Source organism: Misgurnus anguillicaudatus, chromosome 7 (assembly GCF_027580225.2).
Source record: "Misgurnus anguillicaudatus chromosome 7, ASM2758022v2, whole genome shotgun sequence".
NCBI lineage: Eukaryota > Metazoa > Chordata > Actinopteri > Cypriniformes > Cobitidae > Misgurnus > Misgurnus anguillicaudatus.
This window is the reverse complement of record NC_073343.2, coordinates 5,771,035-5,798,862: the sequence shown is the minus strand read 5'-3', so window position 1 is coordinate 5,798,862 and position 27,828 is coordinate 5,771,035. Positions and strand designations below refer to the sequence as shown.

Here is a 27,828-nt window from a genome sequence, read left to right as displayed (position 1 = left end):
ACCAACCAATCATGCTTTTCAGAAATCTGTTCCTGCCCTAACAGGGCATCTACTGGTAAGTAAGGCTCTACCCCAAACAGTAGATAATAGGGAGAATACCCAGTCGTCGCATGCGGTGTTGCATTATATGCATAAACGAGTTCGGGTAAGTATTCTGGCCATCGGCGCTTCTTTTCAGCAGGCAAAGTACGAAGCAGGTCATGGAGCGTCCTGTTGAACCGCTCACACTGCGCGTTTCCGGTAGGGTGGTATGGAGTGGTGCGGCTCTTTTTCACCCCATAGAGTTTACAGAGCTCAGCCACAACTTCACTCTCAAAGTTACGACCTTGATCTGAATGCAGACGCTCAGGTATACCGTATTTCATAAACCACTCTCGAAGCAGCACCTTAGCTGTTGTGTCTGCTTTCTGGTCTCGGGTCGGGAACGCCTGTGTAAACTTTGTAAAGATGTCTGTAACAATGAGAACGTTCTCTCTACCATCTGACGCAGGCTCTAACACAGTGAAGTCAACAGCAATTACCTCCAGTGGCCTAGAAGCCAGGAATGCTTTCATAGGAGGCTGAACCTTTGGCTGTGGTAACTTGGTCATCACACAGCGTTGGCAATTTTTGATCCACGCCTCCACATCTTTATGCATCCCTATCCAAAAACATCTACGCCTCAACAAATGCAAGGTACGTTCAATACCTTGATGCCCCATAGAATCGTGTACGGATTCTAGGACGGACTTCTTCAAACTGGAAGGTAAAAGGAACTGATAGCATTCTCCATGCCTGGTTTCCTCACTAACACGATACAGAAGGCCCTTACGCTCCTTGATACTGTCCCAGTATCTCAGCAGTAACCTAACTGACTTCGGTAGAGTTTTCAGTGTCTTACCATTGGGTCTCTTCTTTTTATCCCAAAACTGCCTAAATACACTAAGCACCGGATCTTGCTGTTGGAAACTACACAACTCATCGGCTGAATAGCCTGGAAAGGTAGGTGTATTCTCCTGATTCAAGTCATTACACTCATCAACATTGGACTGTAGAGCCCGGATTTGCCGCACTTTACAACTACACAACCCCGCGGCAACGAGTGCCAGGTCCAGGTCTGTACCACGGTTGATCCTACCACAAATGGCTACACATTCATCATATTCTGCATCCTCCGATACAGGCTCAGGCTCCCCTGCAAAAGTCTGCCTAGAGAGTGAGTCAGCAGCTGTATTCTGATGCCCCGGGCGGTACTGTACATCAAAATCAAAGACAGATAATTGGGAAATCCACCTTTGCTCAACCGCCCCCAAGCGAGCCGTTTCCAAGTGACACAAAGGATTATTGTCAGTAATCACAGTAAACTTGGACCCTAACAGATAACCACGGAACTTCTCAGTAACCGCCCACTTCAGAGCGAGGAGTTCAAGTTTCATGCTACTGTAATTTCTGTCATTTTTCTCAGCGTCTCTTAGACGGCGGCTTGCAAAGGCAATCACCCGTTTTACACCCCCTTGTAGCTGATACAAAACAGCGCCTAACCCATGACTGCTTGCGTCAGTCTCTACAATGAAAGGTTTTGTAAAGTCTGCTAACCCTAAGACAGGTGCACTTGTAAGCTTATCTTTAAGGCCGTCAAATGCAGCTTGACATTCCTCAGTCCACAGACTTTTCAACAAGGCATTAGCTTTGCTAGGACTACCCCGGTTTAAACATGCATTCACCACATCGTGAAGGGGACCAGCTATTTTTGAAAACCCCTGAATAAATCGTCTGTAGTAACTACAGAAACCAAGGAATGATCTCAAATCCTTAAGGGTAGAAGGAACCTGCCACTGTTTAACAACTGACACTTTCTGAGGGTCTGTGCCTATGCCCTCCCTGGATATTTGATGCCCTAAGAACACAACACTCGACTGAAGAAAATGACATTTCTCCAACTTGACTTTGAGTCCAGTCTCTTGCAATCTCCTGAGCACGGTCTCCAGCCTGGTCATATGCTCCTGGAATGTGGACGAATACACCAATATATCATCCAGGTAAACTAGCAAAATCTGAAAAACTAGGTCATTCATTGTGGCTTGCATAAGCCTTTGGAAGGTCGCGGGTCCATTGCAGACCCCAAAAGGCATACGTAAGTATTCATATAGGCCAAAAGGGGTTGAAAAGGCAGTCTTATGCCTGTCCCCTTCCGCCATCGCCACCTGATGATAACCACTCGCTAAATCGATTGTGGAGAAGTAGCATGCTCCCCGCAAAGCATCAAAACTTTCATCAATCCGCGGTAGAGGAAATGCATCTCTCTTAGTCTTTCGATTTAGTTTGCGGTAATCTACACATAGCCGGATACTACCGTCTGCCTTACGCACCAATACAATTGGAGACGCATAAGCGCTATTACTCTCTTGAATAACGCCCTTCCTTACCAACTGCGAGATGTGTTCTTTTACCTCATGGTACTGATTAGGCGGGATACGACGGTAGGGCTGTGTAACAGGCTCCTCATCAGTTACATGAATCTCGTGTTTGACCCTGTCCGTATAACCGAGGTCTTCATCGTCTTCAGCAAATACATCAATGTACTTGGTTAGCAATGACTTTAACTGAGCTTGCTCATACTCACTGCCTCCAACATCAATCTTTTCCAAGACTGCCTGCACACTGTTCCTACTATGCTCATCTTTTACATTCAGAGTCACTTGTTCAATGTCAGCTGAGATTCTTTGAAATTTTACCTGACACTGCTGAGCACTGTCCATGCACTCTATCTTCGACAGGATGCCCAGCCGGGTCCTGGGTGACAGCCACACATCCTCCTGAGAAAGATTTACAATCTGAATTGGGATACAAGAGCTGTTTAGGTCAACAAGTGTGGGTACGACTACCAGGTCACCTGGCAGTGGAGTGCTGAGGGGTTCAAGCAACATAGGGCCGCCATCACCCCTATTGAATCCTGTGGCCGTGATTGTAACCACAGACTCAGCAGGTATTCGTTCTGGCCATTTCCCAGCTACCCGTAGAACAGATTTCCTATCTACAACACAAGTCTGTGCCTGCTGGAAAACATGTCTCCAGTCAGAATCCAACTTTCCCCCTAAAGTGGTGTCAAATTCAGCTTGGACAAGTTGTTTACACTGACGAATTATGTTCATACCTACAATGCAAGGTACAGTATCCCCTGGGCTGGAAATGTTTTTCACAACTAAAAAGCCACAGTCAGGCATCTTAATACCCATTGCCTCCACCTCCAACTCTATATATCCGAGGTAGGGTATGTCAAGCCCATTAGCAGCTGTAAGCTTTAACAGACCAGCCGTAGAAAGCATATCATCATCTTTACCACACAAAAAGTCTCGGAAAAATTGCTCAGAAATGGTGCTTACCTGACTGCCTGTGTCCAGTAAGGCCTGTGTATTGACACCGCCAATCACAAGCCCAACCACCGGACACGTTCCGACAGCCCGTTGCAACCACTGATCACAGGACGCTGGCAAGTCTTTTGAGTCTGTATGTTGCCCCCTAATTGCCTGACTCACAACAACCGGGGGTCCCCGTTTCCCTGAGGTTCAGCAGGCATAGGCTTGGCTGCTCTAACACTTCGTTTCTGAGGGCAGTTCTTAGCTACATGCCCAGCCACCTGACACCGAAAACATATTGGTTGTCCATCATCTGTAAATTTTGGGGCTGCTTTAGGCCTATAGGTTTCTGCTCTGGTGTTACCGCTTTGCGCAGCCAGGTTCTTTACTGCTTGGGTCAATTCACTTATTGCTTTACCTTGCTCAGCTACTACCTCAAGGACATCTTCGAGAGTGACGGCCTTTGTTTCTGGTACCCTAAGTGCCGAACACTGTGTCACAATAGCACTACACCGAGATTTACTGGTCTTCAAACCTGCTGGAGGCTCTTCTAAGGACCACAGTTGTGCCTCCTCTCGAACCTCTATCATTGTACACCTAGGGTGGTCTCTTACAAACTTCCTAAGTTCTCTCCTCAGAGAGGCATCCCGGACCCCCTCTATGAATTGGTCCCTTAGCACCTTTCCTTCTTCTGCAACAGCGTCAGGGGAACATTTCGTAACCAAGCTGAGGGCTTGAGCTAAGGCATGTGAAAAGTCTCTTAGATTTTCGCCCTCCAACTGTTTACGACTGAAAAAACTGTGTAGGAGCTGTGGTGCACTACGTCTGTCTCTAAATGCTTCTCGGAGGTATTCAAACAGCTCTGTAACCTGATCATCATCCGTACCGCGCAAGCGCACTTCCTCCAGAGCTGTGCCTCTTAATAGAGAGAGAACAAAATCATACTGATCTTGGTCAGACTGGTGCCTAGCGCGCAGCACCCGCTCCACTTCCTCTATAAAATCATCGACTGACCTTCCATCTTTTTCCATGTCACCGCAGAACGGCGCTATGTGTCTCTCTCTCGGGACATACACAACAGATCTCTGATTTAGTGCTGAAATTGCTGCCATTGTTTCATTATGTTTGCTTTGCAGTTCTTTAATTTGTGCTGACCAGTCAATTTCACCAGAAGCATCATCACCTGTTTCTGACATTTTGAAAACTCAGTTGTTACAGATCTTAGTACACAGCTTTGCAAAGGATAAATGTCCGATGTCCCTTTAATATGATGTCACAGTTCTCAAAGTCTCTGATACGTTATCACAGGACCTCGGTGACACTCCTCTTCACAAAACCGCTTTCCCAGCCTCCAGGAATCCTCCGTCCGGGTCTTCACCACTACCGTATTACTTATTGCACTGTACACAAAATAAAAACTCAATTCTCTAAAGTCTCTTGGAATACCCCACTCCTGGTACCAAATTTGTGGCCGCTGGAAATGATGCACAGGACCAACAAATACAAATGGGGTTCTTTTATTCCTAAAAAATTATAATAAATGTTCTTATTTGACTTTTGAGTATGTGAGACAGAGAATCAGTTCTCCAAAGGGTCACGAAATGAACAACCGGATCAAAATAAACACTATTTTCAGTCCAAATATATGTTTCAGTCCAAAATAATGTTTTTAACTTTAAATGTACAAGTTTTGGAGCTTTACATATTCTACTGAACAAGTAAACAAATAACAAAATGAAGTAAACAAAAGAAATAAAGTAATAGCAAAAGAAATACGATTTGGCAAAATGTAGAACAATTTAGTAGCAAAAACAATACAATTTAGTCACAGAAGTAATACGGTAGTGGCAGTACTGTAAAAGAAAACAAAACATGTTTCACAATCACACTACCTTAAACTTCATACAAGATTCATATTAATACACATTTAAAACAATAAGATAAACATTACTCACTTTTTGAACACATTTAAAACAATAAGATAAACATTACTCACTTTTTGAACACACACACACGCGGATCTTTCCAGAAGAACAGGCACCGAATACACCAGGTAAGTTAGCTTCGTGCTAACGGCTGCACCAGTACACTTAGGCATCCGCACACGCAAATACACGGACAAAACTCGGTAGTCTAATAAAACCTCTCCGTAGGAAAAAAGAATGACAGTGAACAGGTGAGCATTTTTGCAGACGTAACTGTAGATGAAATCAGAGATATGCAAAATACAGTGTAACAAATTGAAAAGATGGAGTGGCAAAGTAGAGGTGTTGTCAATGTAAAAGGTTTGTTGAGAACAGAGCAACAACAATTAGTAATACCATCTAGAATGCTACCATCATTACCTATTGACAAAGGTAATGAAAAAGCAGATGAGGAAGCAAAATTAGGTGTGGCAAAACCAGAGTTAGCTGAAAACTATGGCTATGGTAGTGACAAGATAAGGTAAAAAGAATGACAGTGAACAGGTGAGCATTTTTGCAGACGTAACTGTAGATGAAATCAGAGATATGCAAAATACATTGTAACAAATTGAAAAGATGGAGTGGCAAAGTAGAGGTGTTGTCAATGTAAAAGGTTTGTTGAGAACAGAGCAACAACAATTAGTAATACCATCTAGAATGCTACCATACCTATTGACAAAGGTAATGAAAAAGCAGATGAGGAAGCAAAATTAGGTGTGGCAAAACCAGAGTTAGCTGAAAACTATGGCTATGGTAGTGACAACATAAGGTAAAAAGAATGACAGTGAATAGGTGAGCATTTTTGCAGACGTAACTGTAGATGAAATCAGAGATATGCAAAATACAGTGAAACAAATTGAAAAGATGGAGTGGCAAAGTAGAGGTGTTGTCAATGTAAAAGGTTTGTGGAGAACAGAGCAACAACAATTAGTAATACCATCTAGAATGCTACCATACCTATTGACAAAGGTAATGAAAAAGCAGATGAGGAAGCAAAATTAGGTGTGGCAAAACCAGAGTTAGCTGAAAACTATGGCTATGGTAGTGACAAGATAAGGTAAAAAGAATGACAGTGAACAGGTGAGCATTTTTGCAGACGTAACTGTAGATGAAATCAGAGATATGCAAAATACATTGTAACAAATTGAAAAGATGGAGTGGCAAAGTAGAGGTGTTGTCAATGTAAAAGGTTTGTTGAGAACAGAGCAACAACAATTAGTAATACCATCTAGAATGGAGAAAATGGTAATGATGAACGCGCATGGTAGTGAACATTGCGCGAGGGGGGAGATGGTAGATAAGATTTTGAGACAACAGGGTTTCTGGTTTATCAATATGCAAAACAAGATAGCCAGTTTTTGTCAGAGTGCGACATATGTATGAAAAGAAATGTCAAACCAGCAGTACATCCAATGCGTCTGTTTCCAGGTGTGGAAGGACAATTTGTGCATCTAGTGATGGATTTTGTAGACATGATACAACCAATTGAAGGGAAAAGTTATCTTCTAGTTATCACAGATAAGTTTTCTCGTTGGACTGAGGCTTTTCCAGTAAGAAAGCAGAGTGCGGAAGCAGTGGCTGGAGCACTTATGAGGGAAGTGGTCCCAAGATTTGGGCTTCCCAAGGTATTACAGTCAGATAATGGACCAGGATTTCAGGCCAACCTGTTGAGAAAAGCACTTGCTAGGGTAGGAATAACCCAAAAATTTGGATCAGTGTATTATCCACAGTCTCAAGGGGCGGTTAAGAGTTGTAACGATTTACTTAAATCAAAAATAGGCAAAATCTGTGCACAGACTAAACTAAATTGGGTTCAGGCCTTACCAATAGCGCTCATGGCCATAAGATCTAGTACTAACAGGGAAACACGTTTATCCCCTCATGAAATGGTAACTGGGAGACCAATTTTTAAAGCTAACCAAAATGAAATGAATTTGGAGCATGAGGAGGATCTAAAAAAAATAATTAATATTAATGTATATAATATATGAATATATTAATGAATATTAATGAATATATTGCTGAACTAATGAGAAAACATAAAGCTATTTTACAGATTGAAAGCAGGCACAAAGAGACACCTGGTGACGAGACTACAACACCTTTTCCTGTAGAAACCGGGGTGTACATTAAAGTTTACAAGCGTAAGTGGGATGAACCAAGATGAGAAGCCCCATATGAGGTCACAGAAGCTAGCCCAACAGCTGTTAAGGTAAAATGTTCCTAATTGTGGTATCATAATACTCATTGCTTCCAGGTACCAGAGAAGACGACCCCCGGCGACTGTCTCCATGTCATTATGTTGAATTAACCATATGATAAATAAACACTGTAACCTTATTTTTTAGATAGTGATGTGATGAACCATAGAAACTGGATTTGGAGATCACAATGAATGGGTAATGTATGATCAAAGTATTTAAGAATATGGAGGATGAAGATTGCTTGACTGTTTTTTATTTGTTTCTAATAATAAAAATGTTTTTCCCACCAAAAGTACAGGCTTATAAGAGTAATTATACATGTTTTAAGAGAACCTTTGGAAATGAAGATGTTAAACATTTTACAGATGGGTGGTGCCAAAGAGAAATTGATGTTACAAATGATAAAGAGGGATACAAGGCAAACTGGTTTATAGGCCAGACCACAGAAAGGGCAGACGTATGGTGGATGTGCAAGGCCGCCTTAATGCACGGGCTTACCTGGGCTGAAGCCCAGGGGCCTCCCAAGTTCAAGGGCCTCACAAGTTTGCGTTCATGACGAGCTGAAAATGTCATATTGTTTTGTAACTTGTCGGGTTTTCTGTCAATCACTCTAATTGCACGTTACATGGCTGCTGATTGGTCCGTTGTAACTTAACATGAAATAAAATGTCAGACGTAACATATTTTTTATCCTGCGTTATGTAATTAAGTGCGCGTTGTCAACTTGACATTCCTGCACGTTAGACTGAGTGTGACAGAGAAACGGGAAAAAAATCCACCAACAAATGAAAGAGTAATTTCTGAAATTTCATAATGCACTAGTGAGGTGCAGCTCTCTCTCTCTCTCTCTTTCGTGCGCGCGCTCGCTCGTTCGCTCTCTGTGCTCGTTCAGCTGAGTCTCTGGCATGCAGAAGTCTCTGACCCGTGCACAAGAAACTGTGCCGCTAAATTAAGAAAGGAGTTCCCGCACATAATGCTGTTAGTTGTTATAAAGTTTAAGTTTATATCAGTGACGCGTGCGCAGCTGGAGCGATGTAGTTTGACGCGACGTCAGCTCACAGTACACACATCTGTTGGTAGAAAGACGAGAAAGAGACGCAACGGTAAAGGTGCAAGTCTAAGAAAGTAAAGAGCGACAAAACCATCTCTAATGAAGCGGGGTAAAGTTAGTTTTGTTTTGGATATTCGTGACACATTCGGTACTGAACGGCAATGAGCCCAAAATAAAGCATATTTATAAAAAGAGCAAAGCTGATAATGTTTCACAACCTTCATTAACAATGGTTTCTGTCTATATAATAACCACTGACCCGCAAAAGCCGTCGCAGAAGCCGTCGCAATCTCAATTGTGCTGGAAAGCGCTCTCTTGGCGGAGCCGCAAGTAAGGGACCGTGGGGAAAGTGCAGGTTTTCTTGTCTGATGAGCGGTGTTTTTGTAATAGCTTTTTTGTAAAATGTCCTATGAACAACAAACCAGTGTCATTCAGTACTGGAGGACAGGGGACATCTTTCACAACTTCTATTTTAACCCCTACTGGTGAAAAATGGAACTGCATGTCTAACATTAACACTCTTTTTGTAATAGCTTTGTCCATCGGCGAGACAGAGACATCAAACAAGTGTCGTTCAGTACAGAGGGACAGGGGACATCTTTCACAACTTCTATTTTAACCCCTACTGGTGAAAAATGGAATTGCATGTCTAACATTAACACTCTTTTTGTAATAGCGTTGTCCATTGGCGAGACAGACACATCAAACAAGTGTTGTTCAGTACAGAGGGACAGGGGACATCTTTCACAACTTCTATTTTAACCCCTACTGGTGAAAAATGGAATTGCATGTCTAACATTAACACTCTTTTTGTAATAACTTTGTCCATCAGGGAGACAGACACATCAAACAAGTGTTGTTCAGTACAGAGGGACAGGGGACATCTTTCACAACTTCTATTTTAAGTTGTGAGGGATGTCCCCTGTCCCTCTGTGCTGGGCGGCACTTGTTTGGTGTCTCTGTCTTGCCGATGGACAGAGCTATTGCAAAGAGTGTTAATGTTAGACATGCAAGTGTTGATGTTAGACATGCGGTTCCATTTTCACCAGTAGGGGTTAAAATAGAAGTTGTGAAAGATGTCCCCTGTCCCTCTGTACTGAATGACACTTGTTTGATGCGTCTGTCTTGCCGATGGACAACGCTATTACAAAAAGAGTGTTAAAGGAATAGTCTACCCTTTTGCCATATTAAACTATGTTATTACCTCAACCTAGACGAATTAATACATACATCTCTTTTTTCAATGTGTACACTGTACAGTGTGTTGTGAATGTGTTAGCCCCATTCATTCCTATGGTACCAAAAAAAAGTTTTATTTTGTGGCACCATACTTACTGGTAGGCCTATAACTCCTCATGTAACAGTCTTTAAATAGGGAAAACACGGAAGTGTTTAGTGGCTTCTCTGTTTGGTACCATAGGAATGAATGGGGCTAGGCTAAATGCTAACACATTCACAACGCACTGTACAATGCATGCATTGAAAAAAGATAGATATGTATTATTCGTCTAAGTTGAAGTAATAACATTGTTTAATATGGCAAAAGGGTAGACTATTCATTTAATGTAGGACATGCAATTCCATTTTTCACCAGTGGGGGTTGGAGGAGATATTGTGAGGACTGTCCCCTGTCCCTCTGTGCTGAGCGACACTTGTTTGATGTGTCTGTCTTGCAGATGGACGGCGCTGTTGCAGAAAGAGTGTTGGTGTTGGACATGCAGTTCCATTTTTCACCAGTAGGGGTTAAAAAGAGATATTGTGAAAGCTGTCCCCTGTCCCTCTGTGCTGAATGACACTTATTTGATGTCTCTGCCTCGCCGATGGACAAAGCCACCACAAAAAGAGTGTTAACGCTAGACATGCAATTCCATTCCTCACCAGCAGGGGCCAAAACAGAAGTCGTGAAAGGTGTCCCCTGTCCCCCTGTACTGAATGACACTTATTTGATGTCTCTGTCTCGCCGATGGACAAAGCTATTACAAAAAGAGTGTTATTGTAAAACATGCAGTTCTTCTTTTCACCAGTAGGGGTTAAAAAGAGATATTGTGAGGGATGTTCCCTGTCCCTCTGTGCTGGGCGACGCTTGTTTGATGTGTCTGTCTTGCAGATGGACAACGCTATTGCGGAAGGAGTGTTGATGTTGGACATGCAGTTCCATTTTTCACCGGTAGGGGTTAAGAAGAGATATTGTGAAAGCTGTCCCCTGTCCCTCTGTGCTGAATGACACTTATTTGATGTCTCTGTCTCGCCGATGGACAAAGTTATTACAAAAAGAGTGCTAATGTTAGACATGCAATTCCATTTTTCACCAGTAGGGGTTAAAATAGAAGTTGTGAAAGGTGTCCCCTGTCCCCCTGTACTGAATGACACTTATTTGATGTCTCTGTCTCGCCGATGGACAAAGTTATTACAAAAAGAGAGTTAATGTTAGACATGCAATTCCATTTTTCACCAGTAGGGGTTAAAATAGAAGTTGTGAAAGATGTCCCCTGTCCCCCTGTACAAAATGACACTGGTTTGGTGTGTCTGTCTCCCCGATGGACAAAGCTATTACAAAAAGAGTGTTAATTTTAAACATGCACTTCCCCTTTTCACCAGTTGGGATAAAAAGAGATATTGTGAAAATTGTTCCCTGTCCCTCTGTACTGAATGACACTTATTTGATGTCTCTGTCTCGCCGATGGGCAAAGTTATTACAAAAAGAGAGTTAATGTTAGACATGCAATTCCATTTTTCACCAGTAGGGGTTAAAATAGAAGTTGTGAAAGATGTCCCATGTCCCTCTGTACTGAATGACACTTGTTTGATGTGTCTGTCTCGCTGATGGACAAAGCTATTAAAAAAAGAGTGTTATTGTAAGACATGCAGTTCCTCTTTTCACCAGTAGGGGTTAAAAGAGATATTGTGAAAGCTGTCCCCTGTCCCTCTGTACTGAATGACACTTGTTTGATGTCTCTGTCTCGCCGCTGGACAAAGTTATTACAAAAAAAAGGTTTATATTAGACATGCAGTTCCATTTTTCACCAGTAGCGGTTAAAATAGAAGTTGTGAAAGATGTCCCCTGTCCCTCTGTACTGAATGACACTTGTTTGATGTCTCTGTCTCGCCGATGGACAAAGTTATTACAAAAAGAGTGTTAATGTTAGACATGCAATTCCATTTTTCACCAGTAGGGGTTAAAATAGAAGTTGTGAAAGATGTCCCCTGTCCCTCTGTGCTGAATGACACTTGTTTGATGTCTCTGTCTCGCCGATGGACAAAGTTATTACAAAAAAAAGGTTTATATTAGACATGCAATTCCATTTTTCACCAGTAGGGGTTAAAATAGAAGTTGTGAAAGATGTCCCCTGTCCCTCTGTACTGAATGACACTTGTTTGATGTGTCTGTCTCGCCGATGGACAACGCCACCACAAAAAGAGTGTTAACGTTGGACATGCAATTCCATTTTTCACCAGAGGGGGTTGAAAAGAGATATTGTGAAAGCTGTCCCCTGTCCCTCTGTGCTGAATGACACTTGTTTGATGTCTCTGTCTCGCCGATGGACAAAGTTATTACAAAAAAAAGGTTTATATTAGACATGCAGTTCCATTTTTCACCAGAAGGGGTTAAAATAGAAGTTGTGAAAGATGTCCCCTGTCCCTCTGTCCTGAACGACACTTGTTTGATGTGTCTGTCTCCCCGATGGACAAAGTTATTACAAAAAGAGTGTTAATGTTTGACATGCAGTTCCATTTTTCACCAGTAGGGGTTAAAATAGAAGTTGTGAAAGATGTCTCCTGTCCCTCTGTGCTAAATGACACTTGTTTGATGTGTCTGTCTCGCCGATGGACAACGCTATTACAAAAAGAGTGTTAATGTTAGACATGCAGTTCCATTTTTCACCAGTAGGGGTTAAAATAGAAGTTGTGAAAACTGTCCCCTGTCCTTCTGTACTGAATGACACTTGTTTGATGTGTCTGTCTCCCCGATGGACAAAGTTATTACAAAAAAAGGTTTATATTAGACATGCAGTTCCATTTTTCACCAGTAGGGGTTAAAATAGAAGTTGTGAAAGATGTCCCCTGTCCCTCTGTACTGAACGACAGTTGTTTGATGTCTCTGTCTCGCCGACGGACAAAGTTATTACAAAAAAAGTTTATATTAGACATGCAGTTCCATTTTTCACCAGCAGGGGTTAAAATAGAAGTTGTGAAAGATGTCCCCTGTCCCTCTGTACTGAACGACACTTGTTTGATGTCTCTGTCTCGCCGATGGACAAAGTTATTACAAAAAAAAGGTTTATATTTGACATGCAGTTCCATTTTTCACCAGTTGGGGTTAAAATAGAAGTTGTGAAAGATGTCCCCTGTCCCTCTGTACTGAACGACACTTGTTTGATGTCTCTGTCTCGCCGATGGACAACGCTATTACAAAAAAAAAGGTTTATATTAGACATGCAGTTCCATTTTTCACCAGTAGGGGTTAAAATAGAAGTTGTGAAAGATGTCCCCTGTCCCTCTGTACTGAACGACACTTGTTTGATGTCTCTGTCTCGCCGATGGACAACGCTATTACAAAAAAAGGTTTATATTAGACATGCAGTTCCATTTTTCACCAGTAGGGGTTAAAGGCGGAGTCCATGATGTTTGAAAGCCAATGTTGATATTTGAAATCACCTAAACAAACACGCCCCTACCCCAATAGAATCTGGATCTTCTGTTGATAGACCTGCCCCACACATACGCAACCCGGCATTTGATTTGATTTGATTGGCTATAAGTGTGTTTTGGTAGTCGGCCCGTCTCCTTTTCCAACGCGTTTTTCAAACATCGTGGACTCCGCCTTTAAAATAGAAGTTGTGAAAGATGTCCCCTGTCCCTCTGTACTGAACGACACTTGTTTGATGTCTCTGTCTCGCCGATGGACAAAGTTATTACAAAAAAAAGGTTTATATTTGACATGCAGTTCCATTTTTCACCAGTAGGGGTTAAAATAGAAGTTGTGAAAGATGTCCCCTGTCCCTCTGTACTGAACGACACTTGTTTGATGTCTCTGTCTCGCCGATGGACAACGCTATTACAAAAAAAAGGTTTATATTAGACATGCAGTTCCATTTTTCACCAGTAGGGGTTAAAATAGAAGTTGTGAAAGATGTCCCCTGTCCCTCTGTACTGAACGACACTTGTTTGATGTCTCTGTCTCGCCGATGGACAAAGTTATTACAAAAAAAAGGTTTATATTTGACATGCAGTTCCATTTTTCACCAGTAGGGGTTAAAATAGAAGTTGTGAAAGATGTCCCCTGTCCCTCTGTACTGAACGACACTTGTTTGATGTCTCTGTCTCGCCGATGGACAAAGTTATTACAAAAAAAAGGTTTATATTTGACATGCAGTTCCATTTTTCACCAGTAGGGGTTAAAATAGAAGTTGTGAAAGATGTCCCCTGTCCCTCTGTACTGAACGACACTTGTTTGATGTCTCTGTCTCGCCGATGGACAACGCTATTACAAAAAAAAAGGTTTATATTAGACATACAGTTCCATTTTTCACCAGTAGGGGTTAAAATAGAAGTTGTGAAAGATGTCCCCTGTCCCTCTGTACTGAACGACACTTGTTTGATGTCTCTGTCTCGCCGATGGACAAAGTTATTACAAAAAAAAGGTTTATATTTGACATGCAGTTCCATTTTTCACCAGTAGGGGTTAAAATAGAAGTTGTGAAAGATGTCCCCTGTCCCTCTGTACTGAATGACACTTGTTTGATGTCTCTGTCTCGCCGATGGACAAAGTTATTACAAAAAAAAGGTTTATATTTGACATGCAGTTCCATTTTTCACCAGTAGGGGTTAAAATAGAAGTTGTGAAAGATGTCCCCTGTCCTCCAGTACTGAATGACACTTGTTTGATGTGTCTGTCTCGCCGATGGACAACGCTATTACAAAAAGAGTGTTAATGTTAGACATGCAGTTCCATTTTTCACCAGTAGGGGTTAAAAAGAAATATTGTGAAAACTGTCCCCTGTCCCTCTGTACTGAACGACACTTGTTTGATGTCTCTGTCTCGCCGATGGACAAAGTTATTACAAAAAAAAAGGTTTATATTTGACATGCAGTTCCATTTTTCACCAGTAGGGGTTAAAATAGAATTTGTGAAAGATGTCCCCTGTCCCTCTGTACTGAATGACACTTGTTTGATGTCTCTGTCTCGCCGCTGGACAAAGTTATTACAAAAAAAAGGTTTATATTAGACATGCAGTTCCATTTTTCACCAGTAGGGGTTAAAATAGAAGTTGTGAAAGATGTCCCCTGTCCCTCTGTACTGAACCACAGTTGTTTGATGTCTCTGTCTCGCCGATGGACAAAGTTATTAGAAAAAAAAGGTTTATATTAGACATGCAGTTCCATTTTTCACCAGTAGGGGTTAAAATAGAAGTTGTGAAAGATGTCCCCTGTCCTCCAGTACTGAATGACACTGGTTTGTTGTTCATAGGACATTTTACAAAAAAGCTATTACAAAAACACCGCTCATCAAACAAGAAAACCTGCACTTTCCCCACGGTCCCTTACTTGCGGCTCCGCCAAGAGAGCGCTTTCGAGCACAATTGAGATTGCGACGGCTTCTGCGAGGGCTTCTGCGGGTCAGTGGTTATTATATCGACAGAAACCATTGTTAATGAAGGTTGTGAAACATTATCAGCTTTGCTCTTTTTATAAATATGTTTTATTTTGGGCTCATTGCCGTTCAGTACCGAATGTGTCACGAATATCCAAAACAAAACTAACTTTACCCCGCTGCGTAAAATTGCTAGGTATTTTCTGTCTAGCTTTCGCACACCTACTGCACTTTCGGAATTCTTTATTTTCTTTTTCTGCTTGTTTGTGAGTTTTGTTACTCTATATTTTTAACTGTTTAATTCTTTTAAAATTAATAGTGTACATATTTGGTTAAAATCGATTGCCTATTTTCGTTTTCGAAACGTTTTTCGGTTGGTCCAATCGATTGTGCAATCGATTTTCGAACGAAAAGTGACAGCCCTAATAAGGGAATTAGAAGGTTTGACCGCCTTGTCAAATTAATTGGCTGAGAACGCTGGAATCGATGACTCATTTACAAAAATGATGGAAAATGGTTTGGGAAGTGCTAACTTCTTTACTGATGTCAGCTGCTGTAGCTGTTGCTATTCTCGCATTGTGTGGTTGTTGTTGCATACCATGTATCAGTGGTTTGATTGAGAAAACTATTGACAAAGGAATGGGTAAGATAACGTACCAACGAGTACAAATGAAAGAGGACGACGAGGGAGATAAATTTGAGGACAACATCCATGTGTGATGGGGAACCAACGAGGCTCTAGTACCCTCCTCCCTCACACGGCCCTCTACGCGTGCAAAACGCATGGGTTGAAGACCGTCGAAAGCTGGAAGATGCACCCTACACATATACATATAGAATTCATGTTTCTTAGAAAGATTCTGTGTGGACTGCCCACCAGAGCAAAACACTCTCATGTGAGAATCATTATGTTACTGGTCATGTTAAACTGGACATAGGGTGTCACTTATACTAATGCATTTATTATTTTTTATTAACATTTATCATTTTTTGTATTTGTTATCATTTATTAATAAAGTATTATCTTTTGCATTTATTAGTTTCATTACAAGTTATAATCTTTTATTAGTAATGCAAGTTGCAAACCTGACGTGTGTGTAAAATAGGGAAAGGGATGGTTTTAAGCATCACTGTCCACGGTGTGATGACAGTGTAACAAGCCTGGTAAGTGACTGATGGTCCAGGAATCTCCTGGGGGTGGAGGTAAAACATCCACCTAGCACGGCTTACCAGAAAGTGAAAAGAATTTTTTGGAAAAATGATATGCTTGCTTTTTATCTAAAATTGAATGTTATGTTATTTTTTACATGTTGTTAATCGTTACTCTTTTTTACGGGTGGTTCATTATCATTTAAAGGATGACCCATGTGAAATGAATGTTGAAATTAGAAAAGTGACTGAGGGTCTGGCCCGAACTGTCAGGGGTATTTTATTCTTTTATATGTTTTCTTTCTTTAAAGTACCTAGCCCGGCTTCTCTGGTATCAGCAGTCGTATTTGCAGGGTGGTTATCGAAAACGTATAGTTTCCGAAGGGGGGATATATGGTGGAGAAATTTTGAGTGTTTTACCTTACAGATTAGTATTATGTTTTATATGGTATGCTTTTAATGTGTTTCATGGTTAAGGTCTAAATGAATTAAGTTTTAAGTTGTCTCTCTGTTGCTTGAACATGAATGTGTAGGTCCACAGCTGGGCCTGGAGGAGATAAGGGTGTCCATGGTAAGGATAGCAAATAGTTGTATGATGTGTTAGAGAACAAAGACACTGAGCTTTACCACCCATGGGAGGATTTATGTACCAGCTTGGAATATTATAGAGATAAAGCCACAGCATCACCAAGTTGTCATGAGTTATGAGAGGGGCCTGAAGGTTTTGAGTGCTGGGCATTGGGACAGTACAGAGTGAAAGAAAGGCAGGGCTACTGGACCACTATTGGACCACTATATAATATGCTGAAAAACTCAGAACTGGGTCATTGTCATCATCATTTTACCAATGCAGGTGTATACACCCTATGACCAGTATTGTGTTTCAAGCTGTCTGACACAATTCTTTAATAAAATACTTTGAAGAGAATTTTACATCTCAACCGTCTCTGATTCTCCTGAAAAAATCCACGACAACCCCTTAGACCCCAAAGGGTTAAAGGGGGCATATTGGGTCCCCAGTGCTTCTTTTAACCTAAAAAATTTGAAAAATCACAAACCAGTAAGTTTTGTTAATCAATTTTATAAAGCAAGTAAAAATAGGTAATTGAAATTTGGCTCCCCTTGTGATGTAACTATGGGTTCACACCAGCCACGTTTGAGGCATCAAATTTGTGTCAACCACGTCTAGTTTGCCGCTTGAACATTTTGGGTTTACTTGCTTCATTTACGCGTGAAAGCCGTGTGTAAAATTCTAGTCATCGAGACATTCACTCGGAAATTCGCATCATGGGAATGTAATCACGTCACTACTAGAGCAAGCTCCTGATTGGTTAACGCCAAAGTTCACATTTCTCAACTCGCGCATTTCCTGTGTCAAAGCTCAATTTGAGCGAACTAGACTGGCAAATGAGGCGGAATCACGTCTACTGCCCCAAATGCCTCATTCGCGCCACGAGACCTCCAGACGAGCGTCAACGCGTATTTACATTGACTTAACATTGAAATCACTCGCGCTTGATGCCTCCTACCGCACCTGGTCTGAACGCAGCATTAGAAGGGGATCTTATTATAATAATACCACCCCTTAATCTGCACTATTCAACCATGGCACTGCCAAGTAGTGCAGAGATCAGCACAGGACACACCCAAAAACGGCACATGTTTGCTCACACCTATAAAGTGGCAATTTTAACATGCTACAGTATAATAAATTATCTATATGGTATTTTGAGCTAGAACTTCACATACTGGGGACACCAAAGATTTATTTTACATTTTAAAAATGCTTGTGAAATGCAGTGTTAATTTTAGCAGCAAATTCTGATTTAGCCTTAGTCTTTTGAATAACACACCATTTAGTCTTATTTAAGTCATCTGAAATCTTTTAGTCTTAGTCTAGTTTTAGTCGACGAAATATCATAAGAGTTTTAGTCTAGTCTTAAGTTTTTTAGTCTGTTATGGAATGGTATTAAGGTTTGAATATGCAATACAGACACAGATTTAACGGTTGTTTTATTTTATTCTTAATGTAAAAAAAAACTGACCGTGGCTTTTTCACAAAAGATAATATCACATAAAATAAGCATAAGGCCCGATCTACCTAAAACTATACATGGTCCCTGAAAAAGATATGCATTGTCCCTAAATGACATGCACACACAGACATAGTCTCAGCCTCAGACGTCACGCCCACAAACTGTTGACTGAACGTCTGATGTTTTTCGTACACTTTTCTGGAAACCCTGTGAAAATGTTAAAGTCGTCTTTGATTGGTTGGAAAAAAACGGATATCCAGGAGACGCGAGTGTCGCGATTAGTTTCGGTCCCTGGAAAACAAAGCTCTGACGTTCCATTGAGGAAGAGAATCAGTCGTGTTCACGTGGATAATAATGAGCAGTTATCATGATCAGCTAAACATTGAATTCTCAAAAATATGCATAGTTCGCGGCATCGACTCTCTAAAGCCCGGAATACACTGCACGATTTTTGTCCTCTTATAAGATCATTACCTTATCACACTGTGCGACATGTATCGTTTAAACTCGGGTACGAGAGGCGTGTAGACTGTACGATGATTACACGGAAGCTTCGGCGGCTGCGTCACACGTTGCGCAACGTCACCAGCATGCGCTCGTGGTAAACAAATACCGGCGCGCAGGTCGTAGCAGCAAACACACTGTGCGGTGATCATGCCGAATTTCTGACACTGCCAGAAAACTATCGTAGGCTATCTTTGGACGCAAGACCGGGAAAACGGCCATCTTTGAACCTCTCTCACTGTACGACATAGGACCACCGATGGAGAGCCACGATCACAGAAATCGCGACGATAGTTTCACGATGGCAATCTTTCGTCTGGAACAGCCAATTATCGTGCAGTGTATTCCGGCCTTAAAAGGCGTCCAAGAGTTTTCTTTAAGGCAGTTAGTGGAGTTTAAAAGTTTGGTTCTCCTGAATTGCTTGTATGTGTTAAAAAGTGGAGAGATATGCTTCAAACAGACGTTTAACAGGATCGTCTCATTGGTGTGGCTGTTGATGAAGTGCACAACGTTGTCCTATGGTGAGTAATGTTGTTTATTTAGATACTATTTGGTTGTGGCTGGTTATTTCAATAACTGACTTGTTGCCAGCCGGCTCGTTATTGTGGGGAGTCCGAAACGTGACGCTAGATGAAACAAACTGTGATTGGTTGTTTGACATGTCGGTCAAACAGCTCGTGGGCGGGCTTTGTCCAGATAAAGCAGCGAAAAACACCAGACCTTCAGTAATGAAGGTCTGGCTACGCGAGACTAACACAGACACACATGCACGCAGACACACAGACAGAAACACACACACGCACTTACGCTGCACTTTGTCCAGTCATGTAAAACCACAACATCTACTATAATAGTAACGTTACACATTTCATTCAATTTGAGGACACTGAATATTTATACTCAGTATTAATTCAGACAACCCAATACAATCAATACAGTTCAGATGTGTATTCCTTTCGTTTCTATGTTATACCAAGTTTAGCGAAAACACGGTGGTTTATCTGATAAAATAACCTTAGCGTGTATGCTTACCTTCGCATGTATTTCTGGATGAGTCGTCTTTACAGGCTGTCGTCTTGTCATATTTGTAAAGTGACCAGATTAGACGCTAGCTCTGACATTTTTGTTGTTAATGAGACATGTCTTCGGACCGGGTGCACCGCAAAACGTTAGCATGAAGCTCGTATACTTTGCGCATTCTTTTTTCCAATGAAACAGACGAGCATTAGACTACGTCATTCGCCTCTTTGCGGCATGTCATGCATACACGCCATATTTAATGTGCTATCGAAAATTAAACAAATTTTCGCGAACAAAGCCGTGCATCCAAGTCGTTTCAATGTATTTGCTTCACAAACATTCGCGTACGGTTTAAAACCAATAATAAGTGGAGCATTTCATATTGTAGATGGAAGACAAAGATCCTGTGATAAGGGAGATATCAACCTTCAGCATTCTTCCAAAGCCGCCACGGCGACTGCCAGCGGGCAAGTGCAGCGCTTCGCCAATCAATGATGATTATCTGCTGCGGGCGTTTAGAGTGTGCGACAGTCAATTCATATTATGGTTACACTTTACAGTTCATCCAAATGTTCTTGCACTGTTCATAAAAAGAAACGGCCTGTGGTGTCCTTCCCTGTGTACTGCAGGGTTACACACTTTTAAGGAAACTTGCAGACTTCCCTTTTAAGTCTTTAACCTTCTGTGAGAGCTCCTCGCGATGGTGCAGGTGAAACGAAACGAGAAGAGAAAATCCCAGGAAAACAGTTTGAATGCCCGATAAAATCACTCAACATTTGAATCGGCGTGTTAGAGGTAACAACGCTTTAGTGTACATATGCACTGAACATCGAGCTTGTAAAGGCTGGCATCAGTATCTGCGAACGCAAAGACAGGTGAGTACGAGGCTTATATACTCTCAGTATCAGCAATGATTGATTGCGCCTTGTGAAATGAATGACGTAACATTCAAGTTTCCTTGTAGAACTTGCGCTACGCTACGCTAACATTTCCATGAAGGTTAAGGTTGATGCAATAAAAAACAATTTCAAACACCAAAAAGTACTTATACCAGCAAGACCAGCATATGTTGTGTTTTGGTGCTGGTTTGCTAGTGAACACCAGCTAAACCAGCATCAAACCAGCATTAGCACCAGCTAAACCAGCATCAAACCAGCAGTAGCACCAGCTAAACCAGCATCAAACCATCATTAACACCAGCTAAACCAACATTAGCACAAGCATCCCATGCTGGTCATAGCAGCATATGTTGTGTTTTGGTGCTGGTATGCTGGTATGACCACCAGCTAAACCAGCATGGACCAGCATGGCAATTTTGCTGGTTTGATTCTGTTTTTGTCAGCAGGGTTCAGGTCCCTTTATAGCATTAACAATCATTTACAGTACAGTATATAATGCAAAAGACCATTACACTCTCAGATGAAAGGGTACAAGAAGGTACAAAAGTTGTCACTGTGGCAGTACCTTTTCAAAAAGTACACTTTTGGACAGTAGGTGCATATTGGTACCTCAAACATGCGCATTGGTACCTTAAATGTATCTGCACCAAAATGGTACATATTAGGAAATTTTTAAAAGGCACCATCCCAGTGACAATTTGTCTAGCTTTTTTCTTAGAGTGTAGAGATATGCAAAAAATTATTAAAAGGTGTTTGTCACGACACGGAAGGAGAGACAGGACGCAAACGCAGAGTTCGAACCAATAAATAACATTTAATAATAAAACTGGAAACAAAACACGAGGAGTAAAATAACAGGCATGCAAGTAACACAGGAACATCCAACATGAACAGGAACAGACATGGAAGTAATGACAATGACAATCTACCGGCAACCGGTGTGACAGAAACAAGGCATATAAATACAAAGACAATTAAACATAAGACAGGTGTGGTGTATTGGCTTAATGAGTCAATGAGAGTCCAGGTGAGACGGATCAGTGCAATACACAAAACATGACACGGACTAGCCGTGACATAACCCCTCCCTCTACGAGTGGCTACCAGACACTCAAATAAACACAAAACAAAAACAAAGTCTGGTAGCAAGGGTCCAAGGGAGAGGTGGAGGGCTACAGGAACGGTTGGCCGGACTGCCTACCCTGCCTTTAAAGGGACCATGGCATGAAATCTGACTTTTTCCATGTTTAAGCGCTATGATTGGGTCCCCAGTGCTTCTATCAACATAGAAAATGTGAAAAAGATCAACCCAGTAACTTAGTTTTGGTAAACCATTCTCTACAAGCACATGACAAAATAGGTTGAAATTTGGCTCTCCTTATGATGTCATAAAGAGCTCTTATTATCATAAAACCGCCCCTTATTCTGCACTATCCAACCACAGCACTGCCATTTAGTGCAGAAAAAGAGTTTTAATTGCAACAATCCACCTACATTGTGATCAGTGTTTGAATTTCATCAGCTCATTTGCTTTTTAAAGGACACACGCAAAACGGCACATTTTTGCACACACCTACAAAGTGGCAATTTAAACATGCTATAATAAATTATTTATATGGTGTTTTGAGCTAAAACTTCACATATGTGCTCTGGGGACACCAAAGATTTATTTGACATCTTAAAAAAGCCCCTTTAATTGTTTATTGTATATTCTTCACCACACCATAACATAACAACACAGGATAAACTTAAAAACAACACAAAACAAAAACTCTTGGAAATGTATACATACAGATGCAGATTCTAACAGAGTGAAATACACAGACAGGCAGCCTTTCCTTGTTTGCATGTTCTCCATGTGTTAGTGGAATAAAAAAACTGTGTAAACCATTAGCCTTACCCAGAGGCATCATGCCCATTCAAATTGGCCAAAAACATGCAGGTTATGGTGAATTAGAGATGCCAAATTTCCCTTCCCCCAACAAGTGTGTGGGTTAACCAGTTCTTGCCATTTATGTAGCCCTAGATGCTGGAATGCTGATTTGAATAACTAACTAACTTAACAAACAAACAAACAAACTATGTTTGGCAACCACTCATTACTTCTCTACCATAAATGCATTTCTTTGTGAGCAATGGGGTGTATGTTGTTTGTTATCATAACTTTTTTTGGCACACCTCTCTTAGGTATCTGTGTATATTAATACTTTTCAGGATGTATCATGTTCACGGTAGTAAAGTGACAGTACACTGTAAAAAAATTCCGTAGAAATTTGCAGCTGGGTTGCCGGTAACTTGCTGTAGATTTGAATTTATGTTATTACTGGCAACATTTTGTTCGGGGTTGAATGAACGTTAAACATTTACAGGTCTTTGTCTTTACAGAATAAAACTAGAAAAACAGCATCAAGCAAAACATTCTGGGAAACAAAATCTCAAGCAAAAAAACTGAAAAAGTTTGATGATGATTTCTGGTTCCCAGAATGCTTTGCATGAGGCTGTTATTGTATAGTTTTATTCTATAAAGATATAGACTTGTTAATATTTAAAATTTATTCAAATTTGAACAAACTCTTGCCAGTAAATAACATAAATTTAAATCTACGGTAATTTACCTTCATGTGCAGAATTTTTTTAACGTTTCGTTTCACGCGAGCATGCGAAAATAAACGCGATAGTTTCATGTGCGCATGCAAAACTAAACTTTTTTAAAACTATTTAACTTTTAAACTATTTAATTTTAGCTCCATGTCCCATTAGGGGCTCCGTAGTTCTGGGATGGAAATGAGGGGCAAAATGTTTTGGACAAATAATAAAATGTATCTTTAAAAAAAAAACAAGTTCAGATGGGTGGTGAAGCAGCGGTGGAACATGGCGTTGGGATGGCATGCCAGGCCCGTGAAGAGTATTTGATATTTAAAATAAAATATTTATTTGACCAGAAAAAATGAATATAAATTTATGTCTTAATCTAAATTAAGTTAATGAATGTAATAACTTATAATGACAACGTGCTATTTAAAAAGAGAGATTTTTTGAATCTTCATAGAATCCTTTTGTACGTTAAATAAATTTTGTAGTGAATATCAGCTTCGTTTAACTGGTTTGGTGTTTAATCTAAAAACATAGTACTTAAAGTCATGACATCATTATCATATTTGCATAATAAATTGTGATTAGTCCACAGCAGACACTGCTGTTCAACCCAGTTCTTCATGGTTGGCAATATCAACTGCAACGCAGTTACCCAGTGGAAAACATGTTTAAGGAAGCTCACATATTTATTTTTGTTCAGTGTTTGTACATCTTGTGTAACCCACTGGGTGGCTTATTTCACAAACACAGCTGGAAATATTTCTCTTAAACTATTAATAAGGAGCTTCTAATAGAGGTAAGAAGTAATTTGATTTATAATAATAATATGTCACTGTACTTTGCACTGTCAAGTCAACCTTTATTTATATAGCACATTTAAAAACAACAGAGGTTGAGCCAAAATGCTTTACAAATGAATAAAAGGTTAAAAAAACAGTTTAAAAAACATAATTCTATCAATATCAACATAATTTATAATCTATTCAAAGGCTGTAAAAAAACTTGTTGCACTTTTAATCAACATCATTTCAATTTTCATGACTTTAAATTATAAAAATATAGTTCAATTCACTTTTTTATAATTTATTACAATTAAAATTAGTTTCAAATTGATTAAACTTAAAAATGTAAGTACAACAAGGAATTTTTACGGTGATAGTTACTCACTATTCTAATTGAACTACATTTATACTGTGCAAGCCTTTCTTTAAAGATAATTTTTTTTGTGTGATACAGATCAAATTCATCCTGCTTTAGTCATAAAATGTTGAGCTCAAGTTTGTCTGGATCTCTGCTTTACCGTCTAGCTGTTATAGTGGCAGTCGCTGGTCTCTTCTCCCTGATCGCCATGTTTGCATGGACTTCACCTCTGACTGCCTGTCTATCTTCAAATAAGTCAGGCTCAATTAGAGAACACATAGTGAAGAACAACTCACTTGTTGAAGCAGTGGTTGACAAACCTGTACTTCTGTTATGGGTCTGGCCTGAAAATTACAGATTCAGTCTGAGTGACTGTAAAACTATTTACAACATCGATGGCTGTCACCTGACAGATAATAGATCTCTCTATAACAACTCAGATGCTGTGCTTTTATTCCATAAAGGTATTAGTCTATCCTCACTTCCTAAATCACCTCGCCCTCCATTCCAAAAGTGGATATGGATGAATGTCGAATCGCCACACAACACACGTAAATTTCCAGGAACTAGCAACCTGTTTAATCTGACTCTCAGTTATAGAGAGGATTCTGACATTCCTGTGCGGTCACGACTGATCAGCAGAAAGATCCCAGATGAGAATTTTGAAATTCCCAAAAAGGAAAAACTCGTCTGTTGGATTGTGAGTAACAAGGCTAAGTATACAGGTGCTGGCATAAGAGAAGCTTATTTCCAAGAACTTAGCAAGTATGTCAAGGTAGAAGTGTATGGAAAAGCTTATGGAACCTTCCTGGATTATAAAAACTACTTTCCCACCATAGCTAGCTGTAAATTTTATCTCTCCTTTGAGAACTCCATTCACAAGGACTACATCACTGAGAAGTTAAATGGACCTCTTTCAGTAGGTACTGTACCTGTGGTGCTGGGTCCTCCCAGAAAAAACTATGAACGGTTCATACCGGGTGACTCCTTCATTCATGTGAACGACTTTCCAGATGCAAAGGCACTAGCAGAATATCTTACGCGTCTGGACCAGGATGAAGAAGCCTATCGCAAGTATTTTAACTGGAGGAGATATTTCTCAGCACGACCTCATTTAATATTAAAGAACCAAGAGTTTGTTCTGGCTATTTGTACGGCCTGTGAATATGTAGGAAGGCACAGGGAATATAAACAAATTCCCGATATCTATGAATGGTTTTTCAACTAATGTCACTGCTAATGCATGTTACAGCTAAGAGGAAATAAATTATCGTTTTCAATATATGAATACATAATCTTGGTTTTCTGGTAAAACATCCCTGTAATATTTTAAATGTCTGATTTTTGTATATTTCATAATTTGTCCAAAGTCGTCTTCTATATGAATAAATGAAAATGTGTGTGGGTTCATTATTCTGGGGCACGGCCCATATAAAATACATATTTCCAATTGACTGGGTGGTGCATTTTAATTGAAGTCAAGTGCTGTAATGTGATTTTGGGGAATTGAGGTGGATGAACTGAATTTCTGGTATTATTTATTGGTTGGGATTGGGGTTTGGTTATCTTCAGCCTTTTCTCAAACCTCTCAACATAGCTCGCCTCAGATTGCTTTTAACCAATAAATAAATTGTAAGAAAATAAAAATAATGATGTATTTGACTAAATTATGTTTTAATGAGCAAGACAGACGTTTGGGTGGGCTGAGCTCACATCTGTCCATGCATAGATCCAGCTCTGCCATTTAAGCTTAGTATTTTCAGTCTTGAGTGGTGAATTGCTGTAACTTATAAAGTTGAATTAGCTTAATTTATTAAGATCCTGAATGAGATACAAATAACGGCAACATTAAAGCATGTTGTTACTCACTGTGGCCTTTGTCAAAGGATCTCGAATTTTCATTTATGCATGTGATTATTAACATTGGTATTTTTGGGTGTGGAATCCTTTGCACGCCTTTGTTAACCAGTTTGTTTCCCTCCAGGGCATTTGTATTAAAATACACTATGCTCTTTTCAAAACTCATGTTTAATAATAATGGCTTCTTCAGAATGTGTGACACCATTTACATGTAATATACTAAAACCAATAAGTACAAAAGGTAAAAATATTAAGCAAAAAAAAAATAAACAAACAAAGCTCACCATTGCTTTAATCCTAATCAATTAGTGCTGCCTAACTGGATTCAACAGCTGGTTCAGTGGACATATGCTGGTTCAGTTATAACATAACCAGCTTGTAAGACACTGTGAAACAAGCAAAGTTTTGCTTCATTTGCACCCAATGTGTCCCATTTTTTATGCGTGGAGGCACTAGCACTTCATAAGATTCACTTCGGACATGTCTGCCAAAAACATGCACCTTCTTGGCACAGAGAGAAAACCCAGATCTGTCATCAGGTCCCATTATGTTTTGCAAATTGTTTCATGGAGTTGGCAGATGAGTCCATAAGAGAAAAACGGTTGGTTATTTCACTTCCAAGATCCTTTAAAGCTCACGTAACACACGCTGTTTCTGCATTTCTGATATCAATCTGGAGTACCTATAGAGTAGTATGACATCCTTTATATCTCTGAAGAGTCTTTAGTTTAATCAGATTTATAAAAGTAAGATTAGCTTTACCGAGTCTTTCCGATAACGTACGAAAAATGAAGAAGGAGGAGTTATAACACGGGAGGAGCGAGTACGAGTCATGCAACACTATACAACACTTATAACGTATGATTCACTACATGTTCGTGTCATTTATATAATATACACGCGCCTATTTCCAACATAAGACAGAAGTCTTACTTACCACGTGTAACTCGTCATGACCCGGTTCTGAAAATCCACCGCATCAAACACACACGCAAAACTCCGCTGCTAATCCGGATAATAAACTATATCCATTGTTTCCATAAGGCTGGATGTCTTCTCCTTACATCCAAAAACACACTTCTTGTTGTGCCATTGTTGACTTTTGAAATTAAACAAAGCTGAGTGGCGTGATAAGCTGTTAGCAAGCTCTAGCGTTTCCCGCTGACTAACGGCTGGGCGGGGTTTTCCGGGGGAAGTTTTCCGGCGGAAGCCCATATAAAGAAGTGATACGTATCGAAAACCCCTGAAACGTCAGTTAGAACCGTAATAGAAAAAAATTAGCCGAAACTTGTACGAACCCTGGCGAAGTGCATTCGGCACAGAAATACTCTGAAACACGCCCAACTGCATTTTTGACACTTTGCCTACGTTTAGCATGAGGAAACAACTCTATAACTGTGTTAATAAGTCAGAATGCTTGAAATACCATTAAACCCCCCCTTTAATTTCCAGTATCCTATCATCTTTTTGGATTCGATT

General features: G+C 40.3%; 1 protein-coding gene across 1 annotated transcript; it reads left to right on the top strand.

Moving 5' to 3' along the window:
* Nucleotides 1-23,957: 23,957 nt before the first annotated feature.
* Nucleotides 23,958-26,565, top strand: LOC129417693 (4-galactosyl-N-acetylglucosaminide 3-alpha-L-fucosyltransferase 9-like). The gene is made up of 2 exons (XM_055172521.2): nucleotides 23,958-24,145; nucleotides 24,586-26,565. The coding sequence occupies exon 2, from the start codon at nucleotides 24,614-24,616 to the stop codon at nucleotides 25,715-25,717; it is 1,104 nt and encodes a 367-aa protein (XP_055028496.2). The 5' UTR covers nucleotides 23,958-24,145; nucleotides 24,586-24,613; the 3' UTR covers nucleotides 25,718-26,565.
* Nucleotides 26,566-27,828: the final 1,263 nt, after the last annotated feature.